The sequence below is a fragment of the Salmo salar genome, chromosome ssa06, assembly GCF_905237065.1.
Source record: "Salmo salar chromosome ssa06, Ssal_v3.1, whole genome shotgun sequence".
In the NCBI taxonomy this organism is placed as follows: Eukaryota; Metazoa; Chordata; class Actinopteri; order Salmoniformes; family Salmonidae; genus Salmo; species Salmo salar.
In genome coordinates this window covers 70,276,708-70,303,254 of record NC_059447.1, presented here as the reverse complement: position 1 = coordinate 70,303,254, position 26,547 = coordinate 70,276,708, and the positions used below count along the sequence as shown (strand labels likewise).

The window sequence follows — 26,547 nt, the reverse complement described above, 5'->3', positions numbered from 1 at the left end:
TAGCATCATCTTCACTGCTAGTGCACTATTGAAACATTATGCTCCAACGGCTTGTGTCTTAGTTTAAAGTTTCCTTTGATATATTACCTTTTTTTTATCACATTGTTTCATTCTATTAGAGACATTTATGAGCAAGATTATTAATTAGTTGGCTCTAAAAACATAGGATTATCAGATTTGAATTATCTTCAAACATTAGCCAGATTGTCAGTTGAAGTTGTCTTCGGGAAAATTATTAATATTGAACTATAATCTCATACAGTTTTTTTTATCTGTGTATTGTGTGTGTGGAATGTGTGTGTGTTGTGTGGAAATGTGTGTATGTGTGTCTAAATGTGTGTGTGTGCATGGTGCACATACTTGTGTGTGTGTTTTTATCTGTCAGTCAGAGGAGAGAGGGAGGGGGTCACTATGAGGGTATGAGCATGTTTGCCTGGTTAAACGACTGTGTGTGTCTCCCAGCCTTGGTGTGTATCTAGGTAAATTGATATCTATGTATAAAAAAATGCTGTGAATTTGTTTTGAGAGTCCTAGGGTAGGCTGAGGACCCCCAGAGAAAAAACTCCCAGCAACAGATGTGAGATTTCCCCTGCTGTAGGGGGATGTTAGAGGAAAGGGGGCCTCAGAAGTCTAAATGGCCTGTGAACTAAGCCCAACCCCAGCCCACTACCTCCACCCACTCCTGTCAAAACACAGATAGATATGGCAGAAATTTCAGGCCGTGTGTGTGCGTTCTGTTTATCTCACCTGTCACTTCAACAGTTGCGTCTTCTTTCTGTCAAATAGAGAAACTAGTTCTTACAGTAGATGCCTGAGAGTGGATAAAGTTATAGCTATAGTTTTGGAAAAAGCAACACAGCTGAGGGGGTTTGCAATATAGATGTAGGATCTTAATTTGAGCCAGTTAGCTAATCCTGCAGCAACAGGAAATGTGAATTATGTGGATTATAATTAATGGCCATTTTTATAGGGGTTGATTTTTTGTGAGGGCAAATAAAGTCTTAAATGTCAAAGTGGAAATTCTCAGCAACAAAAGAGTGATCAAATTATGATCCTACATCTGTACACCCTTGCCTGTAAGCCTTCTTTATTTTGGGACAGGATCTTTGTCCAAGCGTTGGCAATGGAATTAATTTCATTGTTGTTGATTGGTTTCAATAATCAAACTTTATTTCTGGTCCTTGCACACTGCTTGATTAAATCCACTCAGGTGTCAGCTATTGCTTTTATGATGTGGTTTAGGTCATCTTCAGATGTTGAAGATGCCATTTGAGTTTTTTTAAATGATTTTCTCCCATTTTCCATTTGCCCTGATACATTCTTGTCTCTGGTCTGGCTCCCCCTATGTGCCTGTGTGAGAGAAAGAGTGTCAATTGGTTGTTGTATGTGGGAATGGGTATATTACCTTACTTTTTATCTCTCTGTCATTTCAGTTGATGGCGTGTCCGTGTCTCAGAAGGAGGAGGTTCCTGAAACAATGGACTCCCTCCAGGCTGAGGTGCCCCCTCAGGTGAACGGAGAGAAGGATGAGAATGAGTCACCTGACACAAACAACATCACCTCTGCAGAGGAGAAGGAGGTCGAGGAGAAACCAGGCGAGGCCAATGAGGTGGGCTTCAAAAAGATCTTTAAGTTCGTTGGCTTCAAGTTCACTGTGAAGAAGGACAAGAATGAGAAGACGGAGCCGGTGCAGCTGCTGACGGTGAAGGACAAGGACGTGGAGGAAGGAGAGACCAGCGGGTCTGAGGAAACTAAGGAGGAAGCCACCACTGCAGAGGAGGAGGTCAAATCTGAGAAGGAGAAGGCAACTGAGCCAGATACCTCCACCATTGAGGCTGACGCCACTCCAGTGGATGCCCCATCTAAGACCGTGGATGGAGAGGCTGCAGAGGGAGTCAGAGAAGAGGCTGCAGAGGTAGCTGAGGTGGAAGCTACAGAGAAAGAGCCTGAGGACCCAGCTGCAACTAACCCACCTGGCCAGGAGACCACTCAGTCCCCCTTCAGAAGGTTCTTTACACAGGGAATCTTCTTCAACCTGCGCAAGAAGGCAAGCATCAAGAAGCCCAAAGAGGAGGAACCAAAAGAGAAAGCTTCCGAGGAGGAGATAAAGGAGGGAGAGGAAACAGCAGAGGCTGTGGTGGAGGAGGATGGAGAGAAAGCAAAGGAAGAGGTGGAGGGAGAGGTGAAGGAGGTGGAACCAGTGACAACGCCAGAGGAGGCTAAGCCTGATTATTCCACAGAAACTGAGACAGAGGAAGCACCTGTCAAAGAGATCAAAGAGGAGGTCCAAGCTGAGGTTGCTGTAGAAATGTCAGAAGCCGGTATTTCTGACAATGCCAAACCAGCGGAAGAGAAAGTTGAAGAGGCTGTGGAAGCAGACAATGCCCCAGTCGAGGTCACCACCGAGGCTGAGCTGCTCTCATCCCAGGAGAAGGTCAAGGCCCAGGGAAGCCCACTGAAAAAGCTCTTCACTGGGGCCGGCCTGAAGAAGCTCTCTACCAAGAAACAGAAGAAAGACAAGAAAGACGCAGAGGCCAAGCTGACCGAGTCTGGGGAACAGGTGGCTGAACTCCAGACCTCCACAGATTCAGCAGAGGTCCAGAAACCCGACAGTGGGGCCTCGTCTCCAGAGGAGTCTGGTGAGCATGCCATCGGGGTGGAAGCCGCCCAAGCTGAGGCCAGCCAAGAGGCTGATGGGGAGGTAACCAGCTCAGATGAAGGGAAGAAGAAAGAAGGTATCATGCCCTGGTCCTCCTTCAAGAAGCTGGTGACGCCCAAGAAACGCATCAAGAGGCCCTCTGAGAGTGAGGACGAGGCAACTGGTGAGAAAGCCAAGTCGGGCACCCTGTCCTCTACTGAGAGTGCCGTGTTTGTGGAGAAAGAGAAGGAGCCGGAACCCACTGAGGAGGACCCAAAAACCGAAACCACTGAAAAGCTGGAGGGCAGCATCGAGGAGTCCAAAAAGATGAAGATGGACACCTCAGTCTCATGGGAGGCCCTTATGTGTATGGGCGGCAATAAGAAAAGGACCAGGAAGACCTCTGACTCTGAAGATGAGGAGACCAAAATCGAAGAGGAGGCGCCACAAGCTGGAGAAGAGCTGGCTAAGACCGCAGAGTCTCCTCTCGGAAGTTCCAGAGAGGCTGATCAGGAAAACATGGTGTCGTCCCCCGAACCATCCACTAGCCCCGCCGCGGGAGAGTCCCCCTGGGATACTCTCAAGCGCCTCGTCACCCATAGGAAGAAGCCCAAAGCCGAGGAGAAGACAGATGAGTCCGGTGCCGAACCAGTTGTCTCAGACAGTGAAATCTCAAAAGAAGATTCCTCATTCTCTCTGAGGAAACTCATCCCTGGACGTAGAAAGAAGAAGCAGCTTTCCTCCGATCTGGGATCTGGCGAGGAAGACTCTGACACACCAGCTGTGGTCCCCCTCTCAGAGTACGACAACGAGCATGCCAAGACTAAGGAAGAGGCTGAATTTGAAATGACAGTGGAGACAGTGGATGCTAAGGAGGCAGCACCAATCACTCAGGCTCAATCCTCCACCGAAGAGAGATCCCCTTCTTGGATCTCAGCCACGGCTGTTGTGGAAGACCTCCAGGAGATTCCACACGATCAGCTGAGCGACATCCCAGAAGAGGGTGCTGCCACCCCAAAGTCTGCTGACACCACCCTCGCCGAGGACATTGTAGAGCAGACTTCAGAGGCAGTCACATGCCTGGAGCAGGAGCCTGAGCTGTCTGTTGCCGAGGTGACTGCAAAGATGATCCCAGCCATTTCTGGAGAAACCACCCCTATGCCCTATGAGCCTGAGCCAGAGTCTCTGGAGGTCCTGCAGGAGGCTGTGGAGCTCGTCAATGAGCTCCCAAGCCTGACTTCCATAGAAATCACAGAGGTCCAACTGGAGAATGCTGCGTCCATCCCAGAGCCCACACCGACGATCGAGTTCACCGAGAGCGAATCAAAGGTTGTCTTGATGGTGCATAAAGAAACTGAGGCCACCGCCATCTGCACTGGCTTGGGCACCAAGGAGATTGCCAAGGTGGCGGTGGAGAAGCCTGTGATTCCCACCGTGGAGTGTCTAGCTGAGATCAGCGATGCTCTGTCTGCTGAGCTGCCAGTGGAGGATAAGGCTGATCCAACTGAGGCGGCTGATTCTACTGAAGAGCCAATGTTTGAGGCTCAAGTGGAGCAAGTTGAAAGCACATTCCTGGAGACCTCCCTGGAGAAGACTATTGAAGATATCCCAGAGCCTGAGATAGCCACTGAGGGTAAAGAGCCTGAAGTTGAAAAGCTAGCCGTGATCAATGATATCCAGACGGAGGCTGAAATCATCGAGGCCCCTGTAGTGACTGAGAACACCCCCAGAGTGGAGCTGGTGGACCCCATCACACCAACTGTCGAAGAATCCATTGCCGCTGACATTGTGGAGATCTCTGAGGCACCTGTCGTTGAGGTCAAAAGTGAGGAGATGGAGGTGGAAGAGTCAGCTGCCATCAAAGACATCGCTCCTGTAGAGGAGGTGAATGACCCCGTCGCAAGAGAAATGGCTACCTCGCTAACTGATATCGATCCGGCCACAGTTACTGAGGTGTGCGAGGCAGCCATTGCTGTTGTAGCCCCTGCTGAAGAGTTTGTCATTGTCAAGGAGACTGTGTGCCAAATCAACCCACCGTCCGTGAAAACCCAGCAAGTGGAGGTCCCGGAGGCCGTGGCGGTGGAAACAGTCTCAGTGGTAGTTGCAGAGCCTGCTGGTGATTACCAAATCCAAGTGAAAGTGACTGAGGTTGGTGTCACAGAGGCCGAGGAGACAAAGGAGGCAGAGGCCATGGAGGAGACGGGCTTGGTCATTGCTCAGGTGGTCATCCTGAACGCTGTGGAGAAAGTGTCTGAAGCAGAGGCTGAACCCGAAGCGCCTGCCTGCGTCACTGCCACCATCACACCCGAAGACGCACTACCAGTCCAGGCAGTAGCAATGATAGAGAAAGAGATTGAACAAATAGCAGAGGAGAAACCTGTCATTGCTGAAACTCCTGTTTTCCAAGTTAAAGCACCAGCACCAGAAACTCCAGCAGAGGAGCCTGCGGCTCCAGAGGCACAAGCCGAGGCTGAAAAACCACCAAAGGAAGTTCACGAGGCCTTTCAGGTCATTGAGACAATTCCAGTCATAGTTGAAATCACAGAGAGTATCGTGGAAGAGGTTAACAAGGAGGCGGAGGATGTTGTCAAAGAGGGAGTTGAGGAGATAAAACAGGAAGTGGAATTAAAGCAAGCAGTGGAGGTCAACATAAGTGAGGAGAAAGTTGTAGAGGTTGAAGTTGTAATAAAGGTGGAACAGACAGAGAGTGAGTCAGGTGGAAAGGCAGAGGAGGAGATCAAAAAGGTAAAGAGCAACGTAGAGGCAGTAGAGGTTCAGGAAGTTCTACAAGCTGAGGTAATCAAGCTGGTTCAGGAAGTGATAGCAGAGGGTCCCGTTCCAGAGGCAGCTGATGAGAAGTCAGAAGCAGCGGTGGTGACAGAAGAGACCCCAGTACCAGAGGGGCCCACAGAGACCCCGAAAGCCCCAGCCCAGCCAAAGGAGACGACTGCTGAGGTTGTGGGCCCACATACAGTACAGGTGGTCAATCAGGCGGCACAGATCGTTGAAGAGAAGGAAGCAAAGGAAATCCAGATGGAGGAGGTGGTGGAAATTGATGCCATTGTAAGCGCACCAGAGACAAAGGAAGCCCTGGCTAAAGAAGTCACGCCAGCCCCTGAATCCACACCAGACACCCCAGCTGTGACTGACAGCCATGAGGCCCCTGCTCACATTGTGGTAGAGGAGGTTGCCGTCGCCATGGCTGTGAAAGTTGCCAGACCAGCGGAGGCAGGGGCAGAGAAGGCGACACCAGTGAAGCGTGTGGAGGTGATGGCGCAGGTGATCGAGGTGATCGAGGAGGCAGTGAGGGAGATTGAACCTGTCTCCTCCACAGAGCTCACAGCTACATCGTGAGCAGGTAAGCAGTCTATCTTATACAATGACCTGTTTATGATTAAGTAATGAGTTGATGTTTATATGTCAAAGAGTCCCAAAAATATTTCCCCACAATTAAATGGATGTAGTTAATGTTAGTCATGTTACATATTTTAGAGACATCTGATCATACCGTCTCCCTTGTCTTCTAACACAAGAAAGTGAAAGAAAGCGGTTCCTAGTATTTGACCAAGGTACCAATTCTAGACATGTTATTAAGGTTATTATGTTCAACTAGCATGATGAAAAGGTTCATAGAAAAGAGTACACTATTTTCATTCTTTTATTTCCAGAATTCCTTTGTCAGCGTATCAAACAATCTTCTCATGGTGGCTTTTTTAAAACATCAATGGGCACTACTTTTATCAGGGGGGAGGGGGAAGACTTTCCGGCTGACCAGATGAAAAAGCTTTTGTTCGAGGTACGAGTAACCTGGGGACATTTTATATCAAAGCAGGAATGCCGTGGTTGACCCCTAGTTTGTAGGCCGGGGTCTATAAAGAGAAGCGGTGTGTGAGGGGCAGATGAACTTGTGCTGACAGACTGATTATGATTCCTCCCTCATCCTCCTCCTTTTCTCCCTTCATCCCAGATTCAATATGGAGTCAAGAAAACATGTCAGAATAACCTACATGTTTTTAAGATTCAGATCACTTTATTTGTCCATTCTACACAAGGTCCAACTGAAATTTGACTTGAGCATAGGGCGTGGCCCTGTTATATGTTTAATAAGCAGTAACGCAGCACTGCAGCAAAGAAGAGGAGTCAGTGAATTACAACAGGCTGAAAGCAGCATTGGCGCAGCAGTAGTCCCACTAAGCATGCTGAGTCATAAAAACAAACCAAGAGAAATGGATGACGGAGCAGACAGAGAAGCGGGGAGGGAGGAAGAGAGGGGAAAGTGGAGCAGAGAAAGAAAGAGAGGTATAAATGAGAGAGGGAGAGGGAGAGAGACATGTAGGGGGTTCTGAGTCAGCAGTACTGCAGTACTGCAGTCTACAACATCCCAAAAAGCATTTTCCACTCAGGCGTATGAGGCACTAAGTTCTCCTGTTTCAAACTACTCTCAGATGCAAGTAAGTATCTTATTAGAACAATCCATTAGAAGAAAAATCCATCACTGAATGAAGTTTTCTAAATAACTCAAGTAATTTCCTAATTGTTATCCACAGGTTGGAGACCAGTTTTTGATATGTGTTTCCAAGGATAATGGTACCCATTTACTAATAACATTTATTTATTTCTACCCTAGCTGTAGATACAAGATGGTTGCCTGGGAGACAGACTGTCCTGACCAGGAAGTGAGTGATAGTGAGAAAGTTAGCGAGAGAGTGAGAGGATGCACTGTGGAGACACACTGAGACTGAGCTCCACCCCACCCTGCCCAGAGCGACTGAGTGACTGAGTTCCACCCCACCCTACCCTGAGTGACTGAGCTCCACCCCACCCTGCCCAGAGCGACTGAGTGACTGAGTTCCACCCCACCCTGCCCAGAGCGACTGAGTGACTGAGCTCCACCCCACCCTGCCCAGAGCGACTGAGTGACTGAGTTCCACCCCACCCTGCCCTGAGTGACTGAGCTCCACCCCACCCTGCCCAGAGTGACTGAGTGACAGAGCTCCACCCCACCCTGCCCAGAGCGACTGAGTGACTGAGTTCCACCCCACCCTGCCCAGAGTGACTGAGCTCCACCCCACCCCTGCCCAGAGCGACTGAGTGACTGAGTTCCACCCCACCCTGCCCAGAGCGTCTGAGTTCCACCCCACCCTGCCCAGAGCGTCTGAGTTCCACCCCACCCTGCCCAGAGCGACTGAGTTCCACCCCACCCTGCCCAGAGCGACTGAGCTCCACCCCACCCTGCCCAGAGCGACTGAGTGACTGAGCTCCACCCCACCCTGCCCAGAGCGACTGAACTCCACCCCACCCTGCCCAGAGTGACTGAGTTCCACTCCACCCTGCCCAGAGCGACTGAGTGACTGAGCTCCACCCCACCCTGCCCAGAGTGACTGAGCTCCACCCCACCCTGCCCAGAGCGACTGAGTGACTGAGTTCCACCCCACCCTGCCCAGAGTGACTGAGCTCCACTCCACCCTGCCCAGAGTGACTGAGCTCCACCCCACCCCTCTTTCCTTCCCCCATGCCCCTGTCCTGCAGCACCAGCCTGTCACACAGAGGTGGCATCCCCACCCCCCTGGCCCTCCATAGGTGAAGCATCGATCTCGCTACACACATACGAAGCCACAGTCCCGCACCTTTGAAGCTTCCCATCTGGCTTGTAATCAATGTGATGTACTTTTTCTGTTTTGACAACCTTCTATCGCCCTTGCTGTGGCTTGGGAGTCTGCTGTCCCGTGTGTGTGTGTGTGTGTGTGTGTGTGTGTGTGTGTGTGTGTGTGTGTGTGTGTGTGTGTGTGTGTGTGTGTGTGTGTGTGTGTGTGTGTGTGTGTGTGTGTGTGTGTGTGTGTGTGTGTGTGTGTGTGTGTGTGTGTGTGTGTGTGTGTGTGTGTGTGTGTGTGTGTGTGTGTGTGTGTGTGTGTGTGTGTGTGTGTGTGTGTGTGTGTGTGTGTGTGGTCTCAAGAGTTGGAGGATTATTATCTTGTATATTGTATTTATATCTTATGCGTATTCTCTCATTCCCCCATCCTTTATTTTTTTGTATTGAATATGTGACCCATTTTCTCAAACATATGTAAGACTTAGATTCAAAGATAATGTCTGGATTTTGCAGAAATTCTAACTAAACCATGGTACATATGTGATTTCAATGGCAGTGTCCGATATCATTGATTGCATTGCAGACGATGACTTAATGTGAAGACAGGGAGTGAGGTGAAAGTCAATAGGAGTGCAACAATCTTACAAACGTTAAGCTTTGACATGTTCTGTCACACTGTACTTCCCTTCACCTTTCAGCCTGACAATATATTTTCAGCTCCTACTGTAGATAAAACATACTTCACTGCCTGAATGACTGTGAAAAAAAGTATTGTTACTTTCTGAAACAAGTATGTCTTTGATTATCGTGTAAAAATACAATAAAACACTATTATCTCAGCCTGGTTTGATATTGTGAGAGAGGTATTTGGTGACACTGAATTATTAATATGCAGTGTACTATGATGGACATACACTTGCATGGGGAGAGTAACATATATCTCACAATGTTAGATTGTCTTGTATTTTCAAGTGTATGACTTCTGTTAACGTTGTGGATAGCACTTCAAAATCTGTGTAATTGCTTGATCTCTTGAAATGGTGATCTATCCGTCCATCTCTGGTGTCGTGTATGCTAGTTTGGAGTGTACACCAGTTATTTGGCGCCCTCTGCTGCCGATACAGACTATCACATCTCTCAGTCGATATATATTACCATTCCCACTGGTGAGTACTGTTATTGTATGTTTATGTTTGAATGTTGGAAATGTTTACATTTCATTGCATTTTAAAATGAACATTGTTTCCTGTAAAATACATTCCACACACACACACACATGCATTTCATGTTGTAACTTGTGTAACAGTACAGTAAGTTATAACCTCACTGACTTGGCAACAGTGAGGTTTTTAGATGGTACAAACTACTCAATCACAAATGACATGGTACCAGACAAAGATAAAATCCTATTTTGATGTTTATATGTAGCCAAGCCAAATTGACTTAGGGTAGGTTATCCATGGTTGCTAACATGATAGAACATCAGTAGGAAGAAATTTGTCCAATTTGTCTCAAATGCCTCATTCTGGGTCAGCCTGATTTACTTATCTTCAAGTCAACTTTTATTTACCAATGAAATTCAAATGCTGATTTTGGGATTAGTTAGGGTGGCTAGATGAGCCAATTCTACTGTGGGCACATACTGTGAGAATGGAGTGCTTCCTATTTATCCCTCGAATGTCAAAATGATGATTGACAATATAGCTCTAGGCTTTACACCTCACAAAGCTGACTGACCAATGAGACACGAGAGAAATCCTAGAAGCCTAGACCACTATATCTGGTCACTGTTTCACTTTACTTTGTGGATTTGTCACACACATCCATAATGTTTGTTTTATGTAAAATAGTACAAATAAATAGTCTGTGTTCACTGCTTATTCTATTGCATTTGGTTTGAAAACCCCTCCACCTTAGATCTGCCCGAGCTTTTTGTAACACAATCTAACTGTGAACCTGGTAACATCTGTACAAATTGAATACCTATGCACTTCAAAAAATAATATTGTAATAATAACCTATAAGCATATAATGTATCTGTAGCATGGACTTAATTCTGTCTTTTACATTTTCCAAGCTGTTAATAGTAGATACAGAAACCTGTCTATATTTCATTCAAAAATAAAGCTAGCAATATAAAAATGTGTACCTGAGTTTCTGTTTCTATCTGGTTCTGAACTACATTTAGTGTATTAATTATCACACATGAAACCGATACCATCATACTGTAAAAAGATTTGGAGAATGATGTCCAAGGTGAGGATGTCACGAAACATCTTGCAGAAGTAATATTGGCAAGACACCATTGCATATGATCCTCAAGATGTTTAAATGTTTGAAAGATCACAAAATAAACTGGCTTACTTTTGCCTCTATAGTAAGAATTAGTCATTTGTTACAGCTTTTTCAAAACATGGACAAATATCAGTTAACGTGATTGGTGTCCCGTCCACGGGACAGTTGAGCTAACGTAGGCTAATGCGATTAGCATGAGGTTGTAAGTAACAAGAACATTTCCCAGGATATAGACATATCTGATATTGGCAGAAAGCTTAAATTCTTGTTAATCTAACCGCACTGTCCAATTTACAGTAGCTATTACAGTGAAAGAATACCATGCTATTGCTTGAGGAAAGTGCACAATTTTGAACATGAAAAGTTAATAAACAAATTAGGCACATTTGGGCAGTCTTGATACAACATTTTGAACATAAATGCAATGGTTCATTAGATCAGTCTAAAACGTTGCACATACACTGCTGCCATCTAGTGGCCAACATCTAAATTGCACCTGGGCTGGAATAATACATTATGGCTTTTCTCTTGCATTTCAAAGATGATGGTACAAAAAAATATAAAAGAACGGTTGTTTTTTTTCTTTGTATTATCTTTTACCAGATCTATTGTGTTATATTCTCCTACGTTGCTTTTACATTTCCACGAACTTCAAAGTGTTTCCTTTCAAATGGTACCAATAATATGCATATCCTTGCTTCAGGGCCTGAGCTACAGGCAGTTAGATTTGGGTATGTCATTTTAGGCGAAAATTGAAAAAAAGGGGCGGATCAACGCAGCCGTTTTTTTATCTCAATAAATAAAATATTTTCTAGCTAACAATTAAGTACCTTACTGTGATTGTTTTAAATTAAAATGGTCAAACGGAAACAAAAAACGATTCTTAACAAAGAGTCATTTCTCAAGCAGAATTTAGCTAGGACTGTCTGGGAGTGGTCTGAGTGGGGAGGGGAAACCTGAAAAATTGCTATTATTGGCAGAGAGGTTTGGAACTCTCTTTGTTATTGGTCTATTAACTAATTTACTGCCTGGTGACCAAAACTCCATCCCCCAAAAACTGGTTGTAATTTCAAGTGGTCTTTTCAAACACTAAACTACATTGGGCCTTTACACTTCAGTCCCACTTCTCTATCTAGTATAACTTGCCAGGGCCAAGTTGTCACGGAACAAGCCAGTTAAAATGGTGAACAGCTCTGTAAATCATGAATGTTTTAGCTCGGGTCTGTTGTGAGTTATTAACTAGAAAAGTCTGGAGTAAAACTCTGAATTTTAATTGAATGCAGAAATGACATTACAGACCCAAGTTTTCCCCATCCTACAAGAGTAATACAACCACGCCACTGTCCTATAAGGAGGGAGAGGAGCCAAAAGCCTTTTATGAAGTGGAGACATCTTGTAACATCTTTTGGATCAACTAATTCCAATACATTGACATTAGCCCAACACCAATCCATTATTTAATCCAACAACCATGTGTTCATTTGGATGGGGTTGATGAAAGACTGGGAAACCCTCAGTAGCGATGTCTAGAGTTTATTTAACTAAAGCCAAAAGATGAGTAAAAAAATCTGAAATCAAACATGCATGTATTCTTGGGATGAACACAGCCGAATAAGAAATCATTAAATCATGCCATAATTCTGCAAAACATCTCTTTAATTGTTCATTCTTCACTGTGAAAATGTAAAATAGTTTTCTTTATTATTTACACAGAAGACTAACTCACGTTCCTGAGAACACAGAGATATCACAGTACATGTTCAACTGAGCTTTGGGAGGGCAGCAGTGTGCACTCCAGGATCATAGGTAGGGGACTTTCCCTCGCCCAGCTTCCCCCATTACCCCTGAAACTTGTTTCCAAAAATATCCCAACACAGAAAAGACAAACCGCTTGCATAAATACACATTTTATAATTGACACAGGGAAAGACGTTAAGCTGTTAGTTTACACCTACGACCAATGTGGTTGAACATTGTACAACTTGAGCTCAGCAGGGAGAATCCAGAGACTAACTGATGAGGAGAAACATGTGCTATATGTTGACCTCTGAGAAGTACACTTCAGTAGTATTCACTTCACAATGCCTGAATATACTAGAACACAGCTTGAGCCACGAGATAAATAGGAGTCCTTCCCCATGTAACACATTTAAGCTCACTTTTATATTGTGTCTTTAAGCTAATGGAAATCTGACTGAAATATGTCCAATTTGCTCAGTTAGCATGAAGACTCCATTAGTGCTAAAGTAGTATGGAACCCTAGTCCCAGTTCCATTTGGCCCCACCCTGGATAGAGTCTAGATAGGATAGGCATAAACCATACAGCCATATTTACCATATGGATGGCCATTTTTCTTTCAGCTAGTCTATGAGATCCAAAAGGATAGAACGAAGCTAGAGGACTGGGCTAGGAGTCAAAATGGAACTGAGCCTGACCCTCCCTGCCACCAAACTGTACTGTACAAACAGAGGAAAAGAGCAACTGCAAATGAAACCGCAGCAGATTAAGATAAATATCATACTAGAATTTTGTCAGTAACACCAAGGCCTTGAATGGAAAGAGATTGACAACAAATATACATACACCTTCACTATACTAAATCAATCGTTTTCTAGATTGGAAACCAATTAGCAATATACAAACTTTGCAATAAAAAATATGATTTGTAAATATAGCACTGTATATAAAATTAGAAAGGTATATCCAACACAAAATAAGGTCTTTAAGAACAAATGATCCTCAATTGGCAAGGTGTACAATATTGTACAGAATTGAAAACTCCCTTCAATACATGTAGGCATCAAAATATGATAACATAAATGTGTTTAAAATGCACAGATAGTAGCTATTTAAAATAAACAAAAGGTTTATAAAAATGGCACGACTGTAAACATCACCTATAAAGCTACAGTGCTTGCTTCTACTTTGAGGCCTCTGTTGGAGTAACCAACACAATCCTAACGATGGGCCGAGATTGCCCTGTTTCGTCTATGGCAATTGTGCTTCTTTTCATACCCACACAGTTGGCACACGTAGCACAAAAAGTAACAAAATGGCTGCTCAAAACGATGTACAGAAGGGAAATTATAGCACAGAATTATGAAATTTCATGGTACATGTTCTGCTTACAAGTTTACTGAAAACTGCCAAAAGAAGACACAGCCTACTGGACTGGACCTAATAGACCATGGAATGAGGTTGATTCTGGACTGGGCATATACTTATTTCATCAGTATACTGCACCAGATAACACTTTGGAAAAGGAGATACTTTTTATTTTACAGCAGATGTGTTGAGACCACCATTCGGTCTGCACCTGCCTGCCTGTTGCTTCCCCTGGTATCTGCTGCACCATTTGATTGTAGAGAAACATCACTTCCTCCGGAACTCTCTCTCAACTTCCTGTTCCTTTCTGGAGCTAAAAGCTGAGTGAGAGGCTCGACCACAGCCAACAGCCACTTTAAATTAAGTAACAGAAACCAATGTGACAGACCTATGTAAATGAAGCACCAGAAAGAGACTGACAATACGACAAAGCCCTAGTCATAATTACACCACGAACTCAACTGCAGCACATATTTTGAGAAACATATAGCGACATAGTACTTTGCCAATTGGTCAGTGACATATGCATAGGAGAAAAAAATGGGCGAACAAATGCAGCGTCATGTCGGAAAGAAGACTTAGTACAGTGTGTGGTTTTCACATGGACACTTAATAGACAGTTCCTACTGAAACAAGTCCAAGTCTCTGGCTTTGCTGTTAAATAAACCTGAGGAAGCATTTTCAGTAGATATAAAACCCCTCCTACATACCTCTAACTAAATCTTTAACTTAACTACTGACCATCATTTACCAAAGAAAATAATAAACATACTGTATATAAGAGAATAAAAATATAAGACTGGTTCTGGCGCTGTGGCGCTACTCCACCAAGATCTGCTCAGTTTTTATGGCCGTAATGAGGGTGGCGGCGCCGGACGAGTCAGAGCCCTCGTCTTTGGGAAACTCCTCCCCGTGCAGCAGCCGCACCCCTGACTGCCCCTGCAGGCCTGCTAGAGCCCCTTGGCTGAAGCACAGGTGCTTGATGACCTCGTTGGGGCTGGAGAAGGTGGTCTCACAGACATTACACTTGTAGGGCCTGGCCGAGCCTAGGAACAGCGCCTCCATCTGGCTGGTGTCGTCTCCTGCAGCACACAGCTCCATGCTCTGCCGGTCCACCATGGTGTAGGCGTCGGCGCCCTGGGTCAGGCACACGTGGCGAGCCGCCTGGTTGGCACGACAGAAGCTCTTGCCGCAGGCGCTGCACTTGTAGGGCTTTCCCGTGTGGATGTACATGTGCTCTCGCCAGTGGCTCTTCTGGATGAACTTGCGTCCGCAGGTGGCGCACTCGTACTTCCTGCGCTTCACCTCGCGGTCCAGGTCAGCACTCTCCAGGTTGTCGATATCCGCAATGTCCGATGGAGGTGGTGTGTCGGCCTGGGACTGACACCCGGTCGCCCACCCCGACAACTCTGCTCTGGGAGAGTCCATGCTGAAACCAGAGGGAGGTGCTTGCTCGCTGTCACTAAGCATCTCAACTGTCATGGCAGCGGACCGTTCTCCACTTCCCCTTAGCAGTACCTCCTCTACCTCTGGTGTGGTGGCTGCTCCTCCTCCTGGGAGGACAGGTGAGTGTGCACCGCTGGGCTTGGCCACCAGAGGGAGCCGAGCCAGGCTGTGCTGCAGGAGGTGCTCCCTCAACAGGCTCCTCTGGTTGAAGCGGCTGCCACACAGGTGGCAGGAGTAGTGCTTCCTGAAGGAGGCATTCCTCTTCATGATGCTTGGCTTCACATGGAGAATGGTGTTGGAGCTACCCGAGGAGGGCGCCTCTCCTGTCGGGGTGTTCCCTCCATGCTCCTCATACGAGGCCCGTTGGCCGCTGGTCGAAGCCTCCACCATTTCCTGAAATGAAGAGTCCAGTTTGGATGCGTGATTGGTGAATGCCGCTGCTACAGCAGACGTGGACGGATACTTCCTGTCAGGGAAGCTGTCCAGGTCAAAAGGCGAGGAGAGCTGGCGCCGGACGGGCAGCCTGCCGGACAGCGTAACCTGCTTGTCAGAGATCTGGATGCCAAAGAGGGAAGTAGAGAGTGGCAGGCTGGGCTCTGGATGGGAGAAGGCTGTCTGGCTGGCCAGGCTGGCCTCCTGCAGGAGGGGGTAGGCGTGGAGGAACTTGACCCCCTGCTCTAGCCGGGCTGGGTCGATGAGCTGAGGGGCCAGCTTCCCTGTGTACATCAGGTTGAGGAGGTAGCTGAAGATGTCTGGCTGGATGTCGGCTGCCTTCAGGCGGACACAGTCACTGAAAAGAGAATTCATGGTATAAATAATACTTTATTTATCGGCCACATCAAAACGTCTTGGAAATTGAAAACACTGATGATGCAAACAAAAGCTTTTATTGATCACCATACATAAACATGGTCCTTTCCTTATTGCGTTGCACATATTCTACCACAACCTCTAGGTGAACTTGTTTGAACAGTCCAAGCAGGGCTGTATTGGGTTTCAACTAAACTTTCTCAGTTGTAAATCATTAGTAAACGTAATGTCAGCCTAGCTTAATGTAGCCTACAGATAGAGCCGATGCCGTGTTGTTTACCATACCTGTCCTGGTGTATGAAGAGCATTCTGAAGTAGTTTGAGAAGGCGGCCAGCACGGCCTTGTGGGCTTTGAAGAAGACGTCTCCGATGGCGATGGTACAGTCACACAGGAAGCCAAACTCCCTCTGAGCGTTGAGCTGCTGCAGGAGGATAAGACCATGGTTGGCCAACTCCATTCTTCAACCTGCACATAGAAAGACACAGAGACGAAGGCAAGTCAGTCAGTTGGTTCGTTTCCTGTCTGGAAGAGGACCACAATGCCACCAAAGAGAGAAGTCAGAGGGCCACTGACAGCCCTGTAACACCACAACAAACTCCAATGTAGACTAACAAAACAAACACTGTTGTTGAATAGAGGCAATTTAATGGCTTATTTTCTGATACATAGCATGTAGCCTAGGCTAGCTTACGAGTTAATGTATGAGCATACTATTTTAATATAACATGAATACTCTTTAAATACCAAATCTAACATATTTTCATCAAATGTATTTCAAAGCAGGGAAGGGCTCTTGTCCTAAACATAGCCTAACAGCTCAATGTCCAATAAGTACAAGGAGCTGTTTAACATCAGATGACCTGATCTCAGAGATTCTGAGGTTCGCAGAGCTATTGACTGGATGGTTTTTCCACAAGGCTGGCTTTAACCACGTTAGCAAAAGCGTTCGATGGGAAAGGAGACAGAACGGGTGGTTTCCTTATTGACCTCTAGGTTGCAGCTTCCGGAGGACTACTCACACAACCCTACAAGCTGCCTCAGGGGACAGGATGCAGAGGGGTTAACCTACCGTATATTCAGGCTAGAAGAATATCCATTTGGAAGAAAGAGTACACATTTACATTTTAGTCATTTAGCAGACGCTCTTATCCAGAGCGACCTACAGTAGTGAATACATACATTTCATTTCATTTCATGCATTTTGTTTTTGTACTGGCCCCCCACCACATTGAATGTTATTTTCCCTTGCAGTTATGTCAGTTGAACAAAAACTACTCTATAAAACAAAATGGATGATGTAGAATAAGACACTTAAAAGTTACTCCGATATCCATAGACCTCAGTCACCTCACCTCTGAACCGTCAGCATCTCCAGAGGGAGTGCAAATACCGCCATGGAATTCCAGCCAATCAGAAGTGTCAGATAGAAACCGACAGATCCATGGAATAAAGGTGTATGGTTAGGTAAGTAGCCTAATCTCTTCAGGCACAATCTGCTCTCAGTCCTTTGACGGGATTCCAACCCCCTCACATGCCTACGCCCTTTGAACCCTTACTCATAGGGAGTGTGCTCTCTACTCTGGCCACCAAGACAGCTGCAGTTGACCCCTAAAGGTCACCACGGGATTGGAGGCTTTTGGGCGTCACATGATCAGGTTTATGTATATCTACACATTCCTGAGGCAAGACTGACTGGTTCCACCCCTCTACCAATAGGAATGGAGCCTGCAGGATATAACACCCATTCTCTCACTATACCACACAGGAACAATACAACACTCAAGTCAAAACCCTGGGCAGTAGGCACTAGGCTGACTCAGGAGCCTTCTCTTTACATGTACATAAGAAGGAGGGCTGCCCAGTGGCGACCCATCGTTCAGGGCAGGTGGGGCAGAGCCCCATCTGTTTTGAGCCCCACATTTTTTGAGCAAATAACTTTTTTGCTTTCCTGTTTTTCATGTTATTTTGGCATTAACACATATCAGCTTGCAAACAATGTAAAAAATTATATATATAATTGAGTTAATAAAGCCGCATACAAACATGGTCTCTTTTCTGTTTTCTTGGGTATGCAGGTGTTTCAGCCTAGCTCAGTGCTTTCTGTGGAGGTGGGGCAAGCAAACAGAAAATATAGAGTGTTGCGCAGTGATTGGCTCAGTGTTCTGTCACTCATGGGAACTTTACATCACCGCTAAGTGTAAGACCAGACCTTGAAAATTCTAGCCCTTTGGCTGCTGCCATAGAAGTGCCCATCCAAGAAGGCTCAAGGTCATTGGCCACAGATAGAAGGACGTCAAATCACGTTATATGTACAGTAGCTTTGATTGGACTGATCATGTCAACGTCATACTTTCACCATCTTAGCTAGCAGTCATCATGAATCAAGTCAACAATCTACTGGCAAATCCTTTTAAATCCTTGTCATATGAAGAGAAATAATGAGAAATTATACACAAAACGTATCGGTATTCATCGGACATAAACATTACACAACAAGTTGGAAATCGAAATTCAACGAGTGGTTTGGAAGGAATCAGTGACAGTGGCTGTATGGTCCCAAATCTGGGTATTAAGGGGCTCTTTTCCAAGTTTAAAATTATAAAAACATTCGACATTGGCCATGCTGTCAATGAAGCATGATTTGTACCACGCTCAAAACAACTTAACTCGGAGGACCACCGTGCCACCTTCCTGTTCAAGTGAGCCGAGCACAACAATGTGAGTCCAAAACATTTATTGTATACTGCTACATAAATGATGTAATATGCCAGGGAGATATGTATACTGTAGCTAAGAAAGTAATACTAAGTGTATGTTGTGTAGTTTAGGGCTCCCAAGTGGCACAGCGGTCTAAGGCACTGCATCTCAGTGCGAGAGGTGTCACTACACACCCTGATTAGATTCCAGGCTGTATCACAACCGGACGTGATTGGGAGTCCCACAGGGCGGCGCACAATTGGCCCAGCGTTGTTCGGGTTAGGGTTTGGCCGGGGTAGGCCGTCATTGTAAATAAGAATTTGTTCCTGACTGACTTGCCTAGTTAAATAAAGCTTAAAAATATGTTAGTAGCCCATGTACCTCACCCCAAAAATTTGGTCTATTTACCCCTCTTAATTTCACCCACTGTTCTGACTGTAGCCTATAACCTGCTTTAGAGATATGTAATCATTGAATATTGTAAGAGCTTTCATTGTCTGCTTAGATGCCCCCTTTCTTTATCTTACGGTTCTAACTTGGTGTACAGGGAGAGCACTGTAAGATTAGCCCATGTTCTGAATTCTGTCGCCGTACATTTCAAAAGTGCTAAACAAATAGTTATATTGACTAACGTTACGTCCGTCCTAGCTCGCTCACTGTCTCAATCGAAATTACGGATTGCCTTTTATCTGCTTGTAGTCTCCTTATGACATAGTTTGTACATCTCACTTGTCAGTAGAAACCACATTTGTTTAAGCAAGTCAACCATATCAGCTATGTTTTTTTTAAAAGCAGTAAATGAGGCTGAAATAACTGTTTCGCGGCCGGACAAGGCTTTGCTGAAAGCCAGGTGTAGCAGTGGTAAGGTGTTGGGACTCTGCTGTTGAGACAGCTTTATGTCGGCCCTAACAGTTTGTGGGCACCGTTTGTCACTGTTATAGTGCAATTAATGTATTGTTTAGTGTTGTGGCTTTGCTGGCATGCATTCCACTTTTTATTTTATTTTGCCCCATCAAGATTTACATGCTAAAATCTCCACCTAAACTGGAGTTGTCTGAAGAGATATAGAGAGCAACTCTCAATCTGGTCCAGACACAATAGTCTACTACTACTGCTGAAAAACACTGCTGGCTAATGTTGCAGCATTGATGGTGATTAAACAATATTGACAAATATGTTTATTAAATCCATTCTGGCAAGTAATGTAGCCTGCCTTACATTGTCAGAAAATATCATCATGATATTTTGTGTAGAGGCAGACATCCAGCAGTCAATTTTTGAGACCTGTGACACTCAATAATTATGAATGAGTCATTTAGTAATAGTAAACATTTGAGCAATCACTCATGAATTAGGAATCTAGCAGTAAAGTCCCATGTGTTCATAGTAGTCCTATGTGTTTGTAAGAAAGCGCCGCCCCTATTGTAGACACGTGGAACGGCCCGATATCCCGCAGAGAAACCACTTCCGCAGTACGTTTTCGTCCTAAACAAAAAAGAGCCCTTACAAAACCTATAGGTGAACGTCTATACTGCTGGCATGTCTAGTTTAGCCATAGACCCACGCCTCGGCAAGTAACACAATAATTTTAATCGGTTTCATTTAGGAGCTGAAACGGTGTGTTCGAGCGCGCCACGAAGGCTCAGGCGCTAGCCTCTCCTTTGCCCCCCCCGACTAGAGGAGCGGTATAGCGAAAATAAACGGAGCCTCATGAAATGGACAAGGGGTGGTCGCCGAATACATTTCTTAAACTTCAAAGTGACCGATTTATTGAAACCGTATATAAATTACATCAGTCGGTATACAAAATGTAATGACGTGCGGGTAGACATACCTTTTTACTCTGCTTGCCTTGAATCCGTGGAGTTAGTCGTGTTGTTGTTTGTTACCGGAGGACTTGTCCGTTGGGCTTGCAGCTGCTCTGTTCCTCAAGAAGCATTGGTTGCGATGGTCGTCGGTGTTTTCCGGTCGGGTTACGTTACAATCACATGACTATGTAGGGCACTTAAAAACAGCAGTTCGCATAACGGACGGGGCGCCTGACAAATTCTCGTTGGGAAGGGAACCGTAACCGCCGTGTGTCCCTGTGAATAGAGAATTGTATCCACCTCGTTACAGCTAAACGAAAAGGACTATAGAGGGCGAGCACTGTATGATAATTTATTCAATCTCCGGTTGGGGCACGTTAAACAAACCGATGTAGGGGGAAATAGCCGTAGGTCGCCCACCCCACCCCCACACAAATAGATAACGTTTAACGTAGTCTACAATCGTGACTGTATTTGCATTTTCGGTTGGTAGCAAACAAGAGCTTCCTGTAAACAAACGAATTTACCGCCGCGGTGAGTCTCTGGCAACTGTCGCGAGGCAGACGTTCGTACCCAGATTGTTGGCTGCTTTTGGTTCAATTTGTAAATTACAATTCTGGGGTTCTCAAAGTGCGGGAGGGCAATGAACTAGTTAACTTTTTTATTTAATTTCAGTATATTTTGTTAGGCCTAATCTAGTCCCCCATGAATTAGTTTAATTCGGCTATGTTGGTTACAAATGTCAAAATGTGTTTCAGATTAAAGGATAAATTGCGTTCCACGATTCATGGTGCAGAACGTATGTTTTTCAAGAAATTACTTTGGGGCGTTTATGTATGATTATGGGTGTGTTTTTCTCTATTTGTCAGTGGTAAATACTTCAGAAAATCCTCCTGGCTATTTCAAGCCTAAAAGGACCACTACAGTTGTCAACTGAGGTGTTTGCTGTGCTACAGTTGATTAACAGGGCAATTTTATATTTTCAAAAGGAGGAGTCAAATACAATACAAGAGGATCTTGATCCAGGACATGAACCACCAGCGGCCACTTGGAACCTGATAAAACACCACTGTAAAACACTCCTTATGGCCGCCTATTACATGGTTATATGCTGCTTATGACTGTGTAGGAGGCTTTGTTACAGGGTTCAATATAAGTGCTACTGCTACCCATATTCCTCATGGTCAGAATTCTGGCCATATCCACAGACTTCTGTGGCATTCTCAACAGGATGTGAGCTAGCATGACCAGGGAGAGAGAAAACACACACACATCGCCTGCCAGGAAACTCAGGAAGTGTGTGGGGTGGGGGGGAACTACACACACACACACACAAATACACACACAGAGATTAACTAGTAGGCATACAGACACACAAATACACACAGGCGTACACACCCATAGTCATAGAGGGCACAAACTTAGACACCCACACACCAACTTTGTCATTGGATACATAGGAGTCTCTGGGGCACAGTGACCTGTGAAACTCATTGGAATGGATAGATGTTGCCTAATGCAAACACAGAAGCAGAGCTTTCCTCAGGGCTGAGTTTCAGGTTTTAAAGCAGACATATGAAACACTGTAGAACTCTGATCTGATTAAGAGACCGGACAGGGAGTTTAAGAGCAAATTGGTTGAAGGAGAATCTCCCTTAGACACAGGGATGGAGTAAAAAAGAAAAGGGCTAAAAAGGTAGAGGATATAAAATAAGAAGGAAACAAAAACAATAATATGAGCTTTTAGAACTGGTGCCGCCTGGCTCTGCTAGATGCTACTATTGTGTGAGATGTTAATATGACTGTCCCTCTCATTGCCATTAATATAAAGGTGCTCTATAGGGAGATACAAGAGGTTTAATTAACCATAAGCAAAACTCAAGCTGATGATAGAAAAAGGGTGACGGAAACTAAAGCATGTTTAAAGTGTTTGGGGGTTGATTGAAAGAGGCAGACTAAATAAATGCTATGTTCAGAGCTCCACTCTGATTCACACTTGAAATCAATAATTTTTTATCAATATAATTTCCCCCAGACCATAGGAGAGCTGCCATCTGGGCAACGTGCATGCACAGTGAACACATGCATGCGCACACACATGTCCAGTGAACAGGCCATTCAAATGAGATGCTGGAATTTCACATGACTGCCCCCAACACTGATTTGCACTAAATGGATTTTTCCATACAGGGTAAATAACACTTACACTATCAATATTGAATTTTCATGAAACATATCACTTCAATTTCTGTTTTAAAGTATATGAGAGAATACATCAATAGGCTACAAAATGTGATTACAATAATCAGTCACTCGGACAAGCAAATCTGAAGAGCTCAAAGCTCACCAAACGCACACAACCTACTCATGTTACCATGATCACTACAACATCCACGTGAGAGAAAACTATGCGTTAGTGGAATCTATTCTTTATTAGAAATGCAATTTAGTGGAGGTATGGTATGGGTAAGCAGAACCACCTTTTCAAACACAGCATTGATTTTAACCCCTCTGGCCGTGGTCTATTTTGAAACCAGAGTGTCTCTGAGTCACTCCACGTGTCCCCCTCTCGCCCCTCACTCTCCGGTTTAGGAAAACAGATCTGGAAGGGGGGAGCACTGCAACACCGGAGATTGACAGCTTAATACACCCACTCCACGGAACTACATGTGGGACTCCACATCCTGCCAGTGGGATGCCTGCTCCCATGTTCCCATGGTGATTGGTGACCTATTATACTGCCACTACCGAGTGGCGCAGCGGTCTAAGGCACTGCATCTCAGTGCTAGAGGCGTCACTACAGACTCTGGTTTGATTCCAGGCTGTATCACAACCAGCCGGGATTGGGAGTCCCATAGGGCGGCGCACAATTGGCCCAGCGTCATCCGAGTTAGGGTTTGGCCGGGGTAGGCCAAACTGCCTTGCCTAGTTAAATAAAAATATGGGAAAATAGTACTTATCTCCCATCCCATTTTGACTGTCTGTTTTGTATCTGACCCATACTTTATGTTTTCTATCTGATTTGGATCAATACCTCTCTGCAGGGAGATAAGTGGATGTGCAGGAGTAGATTCAATAAAACACTATGGTCTGGCTCTAGCCTTTTGGGGACCCTAAGCGAGATTTGGTATTGCCGTTTTACAGATAATTTCCTGCAATTCTACACATTTTGCCATGTTAATGATATCGGAGTGAGATTGACTAATGAAATCAATCGGGGTACCCTGGGAGTCAGGGCTCTTGGGCACATGCCCTGCGTGACAAGTTGGTATTCTGCCATGATTGCTACAAGTTTATTTGCTAAAATTGTCAGCTGACATGGCAAATTGAGTGACTGTCAGTGACTGACATAAAAGGAAAAAACTGCTGATGCACAACCACATTTCGAACTTGCACCTTGTGTATTCTACTATTCTAACTCTTAACAGTAAGTTAAGACCCCAACTGAGTTCCTAAAAAATAACAAAATGTTGGGCCCTAACGAACCGCTTATGTCGCTTATGCCTGGAGCCAGCCCTGACTATGGTCACTGCCCTGCATTTGTCACGACTTCGGGCTCCTCTCCTTGTTCAATCGGCGTTCGGCGATCGATATCACCGGCTTTCTAGCCATTGCTGCTCCATTTTTCATATTTCCATTTGTTTTGTCTTGTTCCATACACACCTGGTTTTCATTCCCTAATCACACTGCATGTATTTAGTCCTTTGTCCCCTCCATGTCTTTGTGTGAAATAGTTTTATGTTATGTGGGTATTTGTCACGCGCCAGACTTTTGTTCATGTTCCGTGTTTTGGGCACGTTTATGTACTTATGTGCTTTTGTTTTGGACCGGAATAAAAAGTGCGCCTGTTACTACACTCTGCTCTCCTGCACTTGACTTCGCCTCCCTTCAGCTGATAGTCGTACTGTCTCGACCCGAAACCTGCCTCTCCGCCTGCCCTGCCGGAAGCTGGGTCCGCAGTTTGTGGGGCCATTCAAAGTCCTGAGGAGGGTGAACGAGGTGTGTTACAGATTACAGCTTCCCTCTGATTACCGTATTAACCCCTCGTTCCATGTGTTTCTCCTCAGGCCGGTGGTGGCTGGTACGCTCCAGGAATCTGAGGTGCGGCAGGTTCCTCCGCTCCCTCTGGAAATCGAGGGGGCCCCGGTGTACTCCATTAGTTCCATCCTGGATTCGAGGCGTCAGGCAAGGGACCTTCAGTACCTCATGGAGTGGGATGGGTACGGTCCGGAGGAGAGGTGCTGGGTCCCGGATGTGAATGTGTTGGACCCCGAACTGCTGCGGGAGTTTCACCGTCGCCGGCCGGATCGCCCTGCGCCTCGCCCTCTGGGTCGTCCCCGAGGCCGGTGTCGGCGCGCCACTGGAGCCGCGCGTCAAGGGGGGGGTACTGTCACGACTTCCGCCGAAGTCGGCTCCTGTCCTTGTTCGGGCGGCGTTTGGCGATCGACGTCACCGGCTTTCTAGCCATCGCCGCTCCATTTTTCATATTTCCATTTGTTTTGTCTTGTTCCATACACACCTGGTTTTCATTCCCTAATCACACTGCATGTATTTAGTCCTCTGTTCCCCTCCATGTCTTTGTGTGAAATTGTTTTATGTTATGTGGGTATTTGTCACGTGCCAGACTTTTGTTCATTTTCCGTGTTTTGGGCACGTTTATGTACTTATGTGCTTTCGTTTTGGACCGGAATAAAAAGTGTGTCTGTTACTACACTCTGCTCTCCTGCACTTGACTTCGCCTCCTGTACACACCCGTAACAGCATTGCATTCTCTACCAATGCAAAGTTAGCCTATGTGCTCTGTGAAGTGCAGTCTCTTGACTCTATGGGGTGCAGAACATATAACAACTTCATAGCCTATTCTTTTGCATAGATTCTGAGATGTTAGGTAGAGATCAGTGAGGATTGAAGGAGTAAGGTTGCTGATTCACACACAATTTTGCTGGTAAAATAAGTTCAGCACCAGCGGTCTTTGCAAAAGCCTACAGCTACATTCTAGAATGACAATTTCAAGATAGGATAAACTGTCCTACACATATTCATTCTAAAACCAAAAGGCAGCCTCTCCTATTTGCTCAGACACCTTAAAAGCAGGCTTCAGAGGGCGGTCCCTAGTCACAGGACTCTTATCCAAATTCCTCCCCCTTCCCCCTCACTCACTCACACACACACACATTCTGTCTCTCTCCTCCCAAACCCTCTGAGGGCCTTTGGGGATCTGTGGTTTCGCGATAGAGTGGCTTAATGTCTCCATGGCAACCATTGCCCTGAACTACAGAAGATGCCCCAAAGGATGCCGTCACAATTGAGTACCCCCCGGGGCGAAACGAAGTTCCGCACACAGCAGTGAGATAAGATGTCTCTATTTCAGAAAGCCCCCAGGTGGGCGCCAAACTCACTCACTGCTCTCTGATCTTAAAAACCCCACAGCACAGTGAGAACACCAAAGCAGTCCTGACCAGATCAAGGCAAGCAGTAACAAATTCTACTGCAACTGAGACCAGCCTCAACTTGACACTCTATAGCTCTACATTCATTATATAGAAATAGTCACAATGTTTTGGCCTACAAGTGCATCCAGTAGACTCCTGAAGTGGTTTAAAGGGAAATAGCTTGGGAGGAGTCTGAACCAGCAGTCCTGTGGATATAGGGCAAGCACACTAGAAGCACCAGTGCCATAAAAGGTCAAGACCTCTACGCAGAGACACAGCATGCTTACATTACATTCTGTAGCACACAACAGTTTTAGAATGGCAGCATAGCCAACAAAATGAAACTGATTAATTTTGCCAATACATTTTCTATATACTTTCACAAATAATGTTTTTTGATATTGTCTAAGGAATCGGTTCAGATGAGTAACAATTCAGTCACCACTGGATGGTGGCATTGGGTAGTTTAATATAAACTACAATAGTAGATGTGGAGAGGTAGAATAGGCCTGCTTTAAAAATGCATAAAACCTTCCCAATGTTGTCCTAAAAGCAGTGACATCAATTGATTGTATTGCATGGAGAGGAGAGGGAATTTCATCTGTTATTGTTGATATTCACCATATTTTCTTTACACATTTTAATTTCCTGCATATTAGTAGGATAACCCATGGGTTAAATGGGGAAAAGCACTGAAATATATATGAGTTATATTCTACTGATC

The 26,547-nt window shown here is 45.4% G+C and overlaps 2 protein-coding genes and 1 long non-coding RNA gene across 4 annotated transcripts in view; 2 read left to right on the top strand and 1 right to left on the bottom strand.

Annotated features, from left to right (window-relative positions):
* Positions 1 to 9,067, top strand: part of akap12b (A kinase (PRKA) anchor protein 12b) — a 62,311-nt gene extending 53,244 nt beyond the window's left edge. For both annotated transcript variants that reach the window (XM_014205622.2, XM_014205623.2), the window contains 2 exons: positions 1,434 to 5,996; positions 7,266 to 9,067. In XM_014205622.2, the coding sequence (XP_014061097.2) occupies positions 1,434 to 5,992 (4,559 nt within the window). In that variant the 3' untranslated portion in view covers positions 5,993 to 5,996; positions 7,266 to 9,067. The remainder of the gene's footprint in view (positions 1 to 1,433; positions 5,997 to 7,265) is intronic.
* Positions 9,068 to 12,040: 2,973 nt separating this feature from the next.
* Positions 12,041 to 20,910, bottom strand: zbtb2b (zinc finger and BTB domain containing 2b). The gene is made up of 3 exons (XM_014205624.2): positions 20,418 to 20,910; positions 16,171 to 16,351; positions 12,041 to 15,865 (listed from the first exon to the last, which is right to left on the bottom strand). The coding sequence occupies exons 2-3, from the start codon at positions 16,341 to 16,343 to the stop codon at positions 14,449 to 14,451; spliced, it is 1,590 nt and encodes a 529-aa protein (XP_014061099.1). The 5' UTR covers positions 16,344 to 16,351; positions 20,418 to 20,910; the 3' UTR covers positions 12,041 to 14,448.
* On the top strand, positions 20,644 to 25,104 carry LOC123743486 (uncharacterized). The gene is made up of 2 exons (XR_006770311.1): positions 20,644 to 20,925; positions 24,459 to 25,104. It is a non-coding gene; the product is annotated as an uncharacterized lncRNA (long non-coding RNA).
* Positions 25,105 to 26,547: the final 1,443 nt, after the last annotated feature.

Bases quoted from the DNA above. Each gene is read 5' to 3' on its own strand.
- zbtb2b (XM_014205624.2), bottom strand. From the start codon at position 16,343: ATGGAGTTGGCCAACCATGGTCTTATCCTCCTGCAGCAGCTCAACGCT. The intron at 15,866-16,170 runs GTATGGTAAACA...TTCTCTTTTCAG, and splicing joins CTCTTCATACACCAGGACAG to TGACTGTGTCCGCCTGAAGG.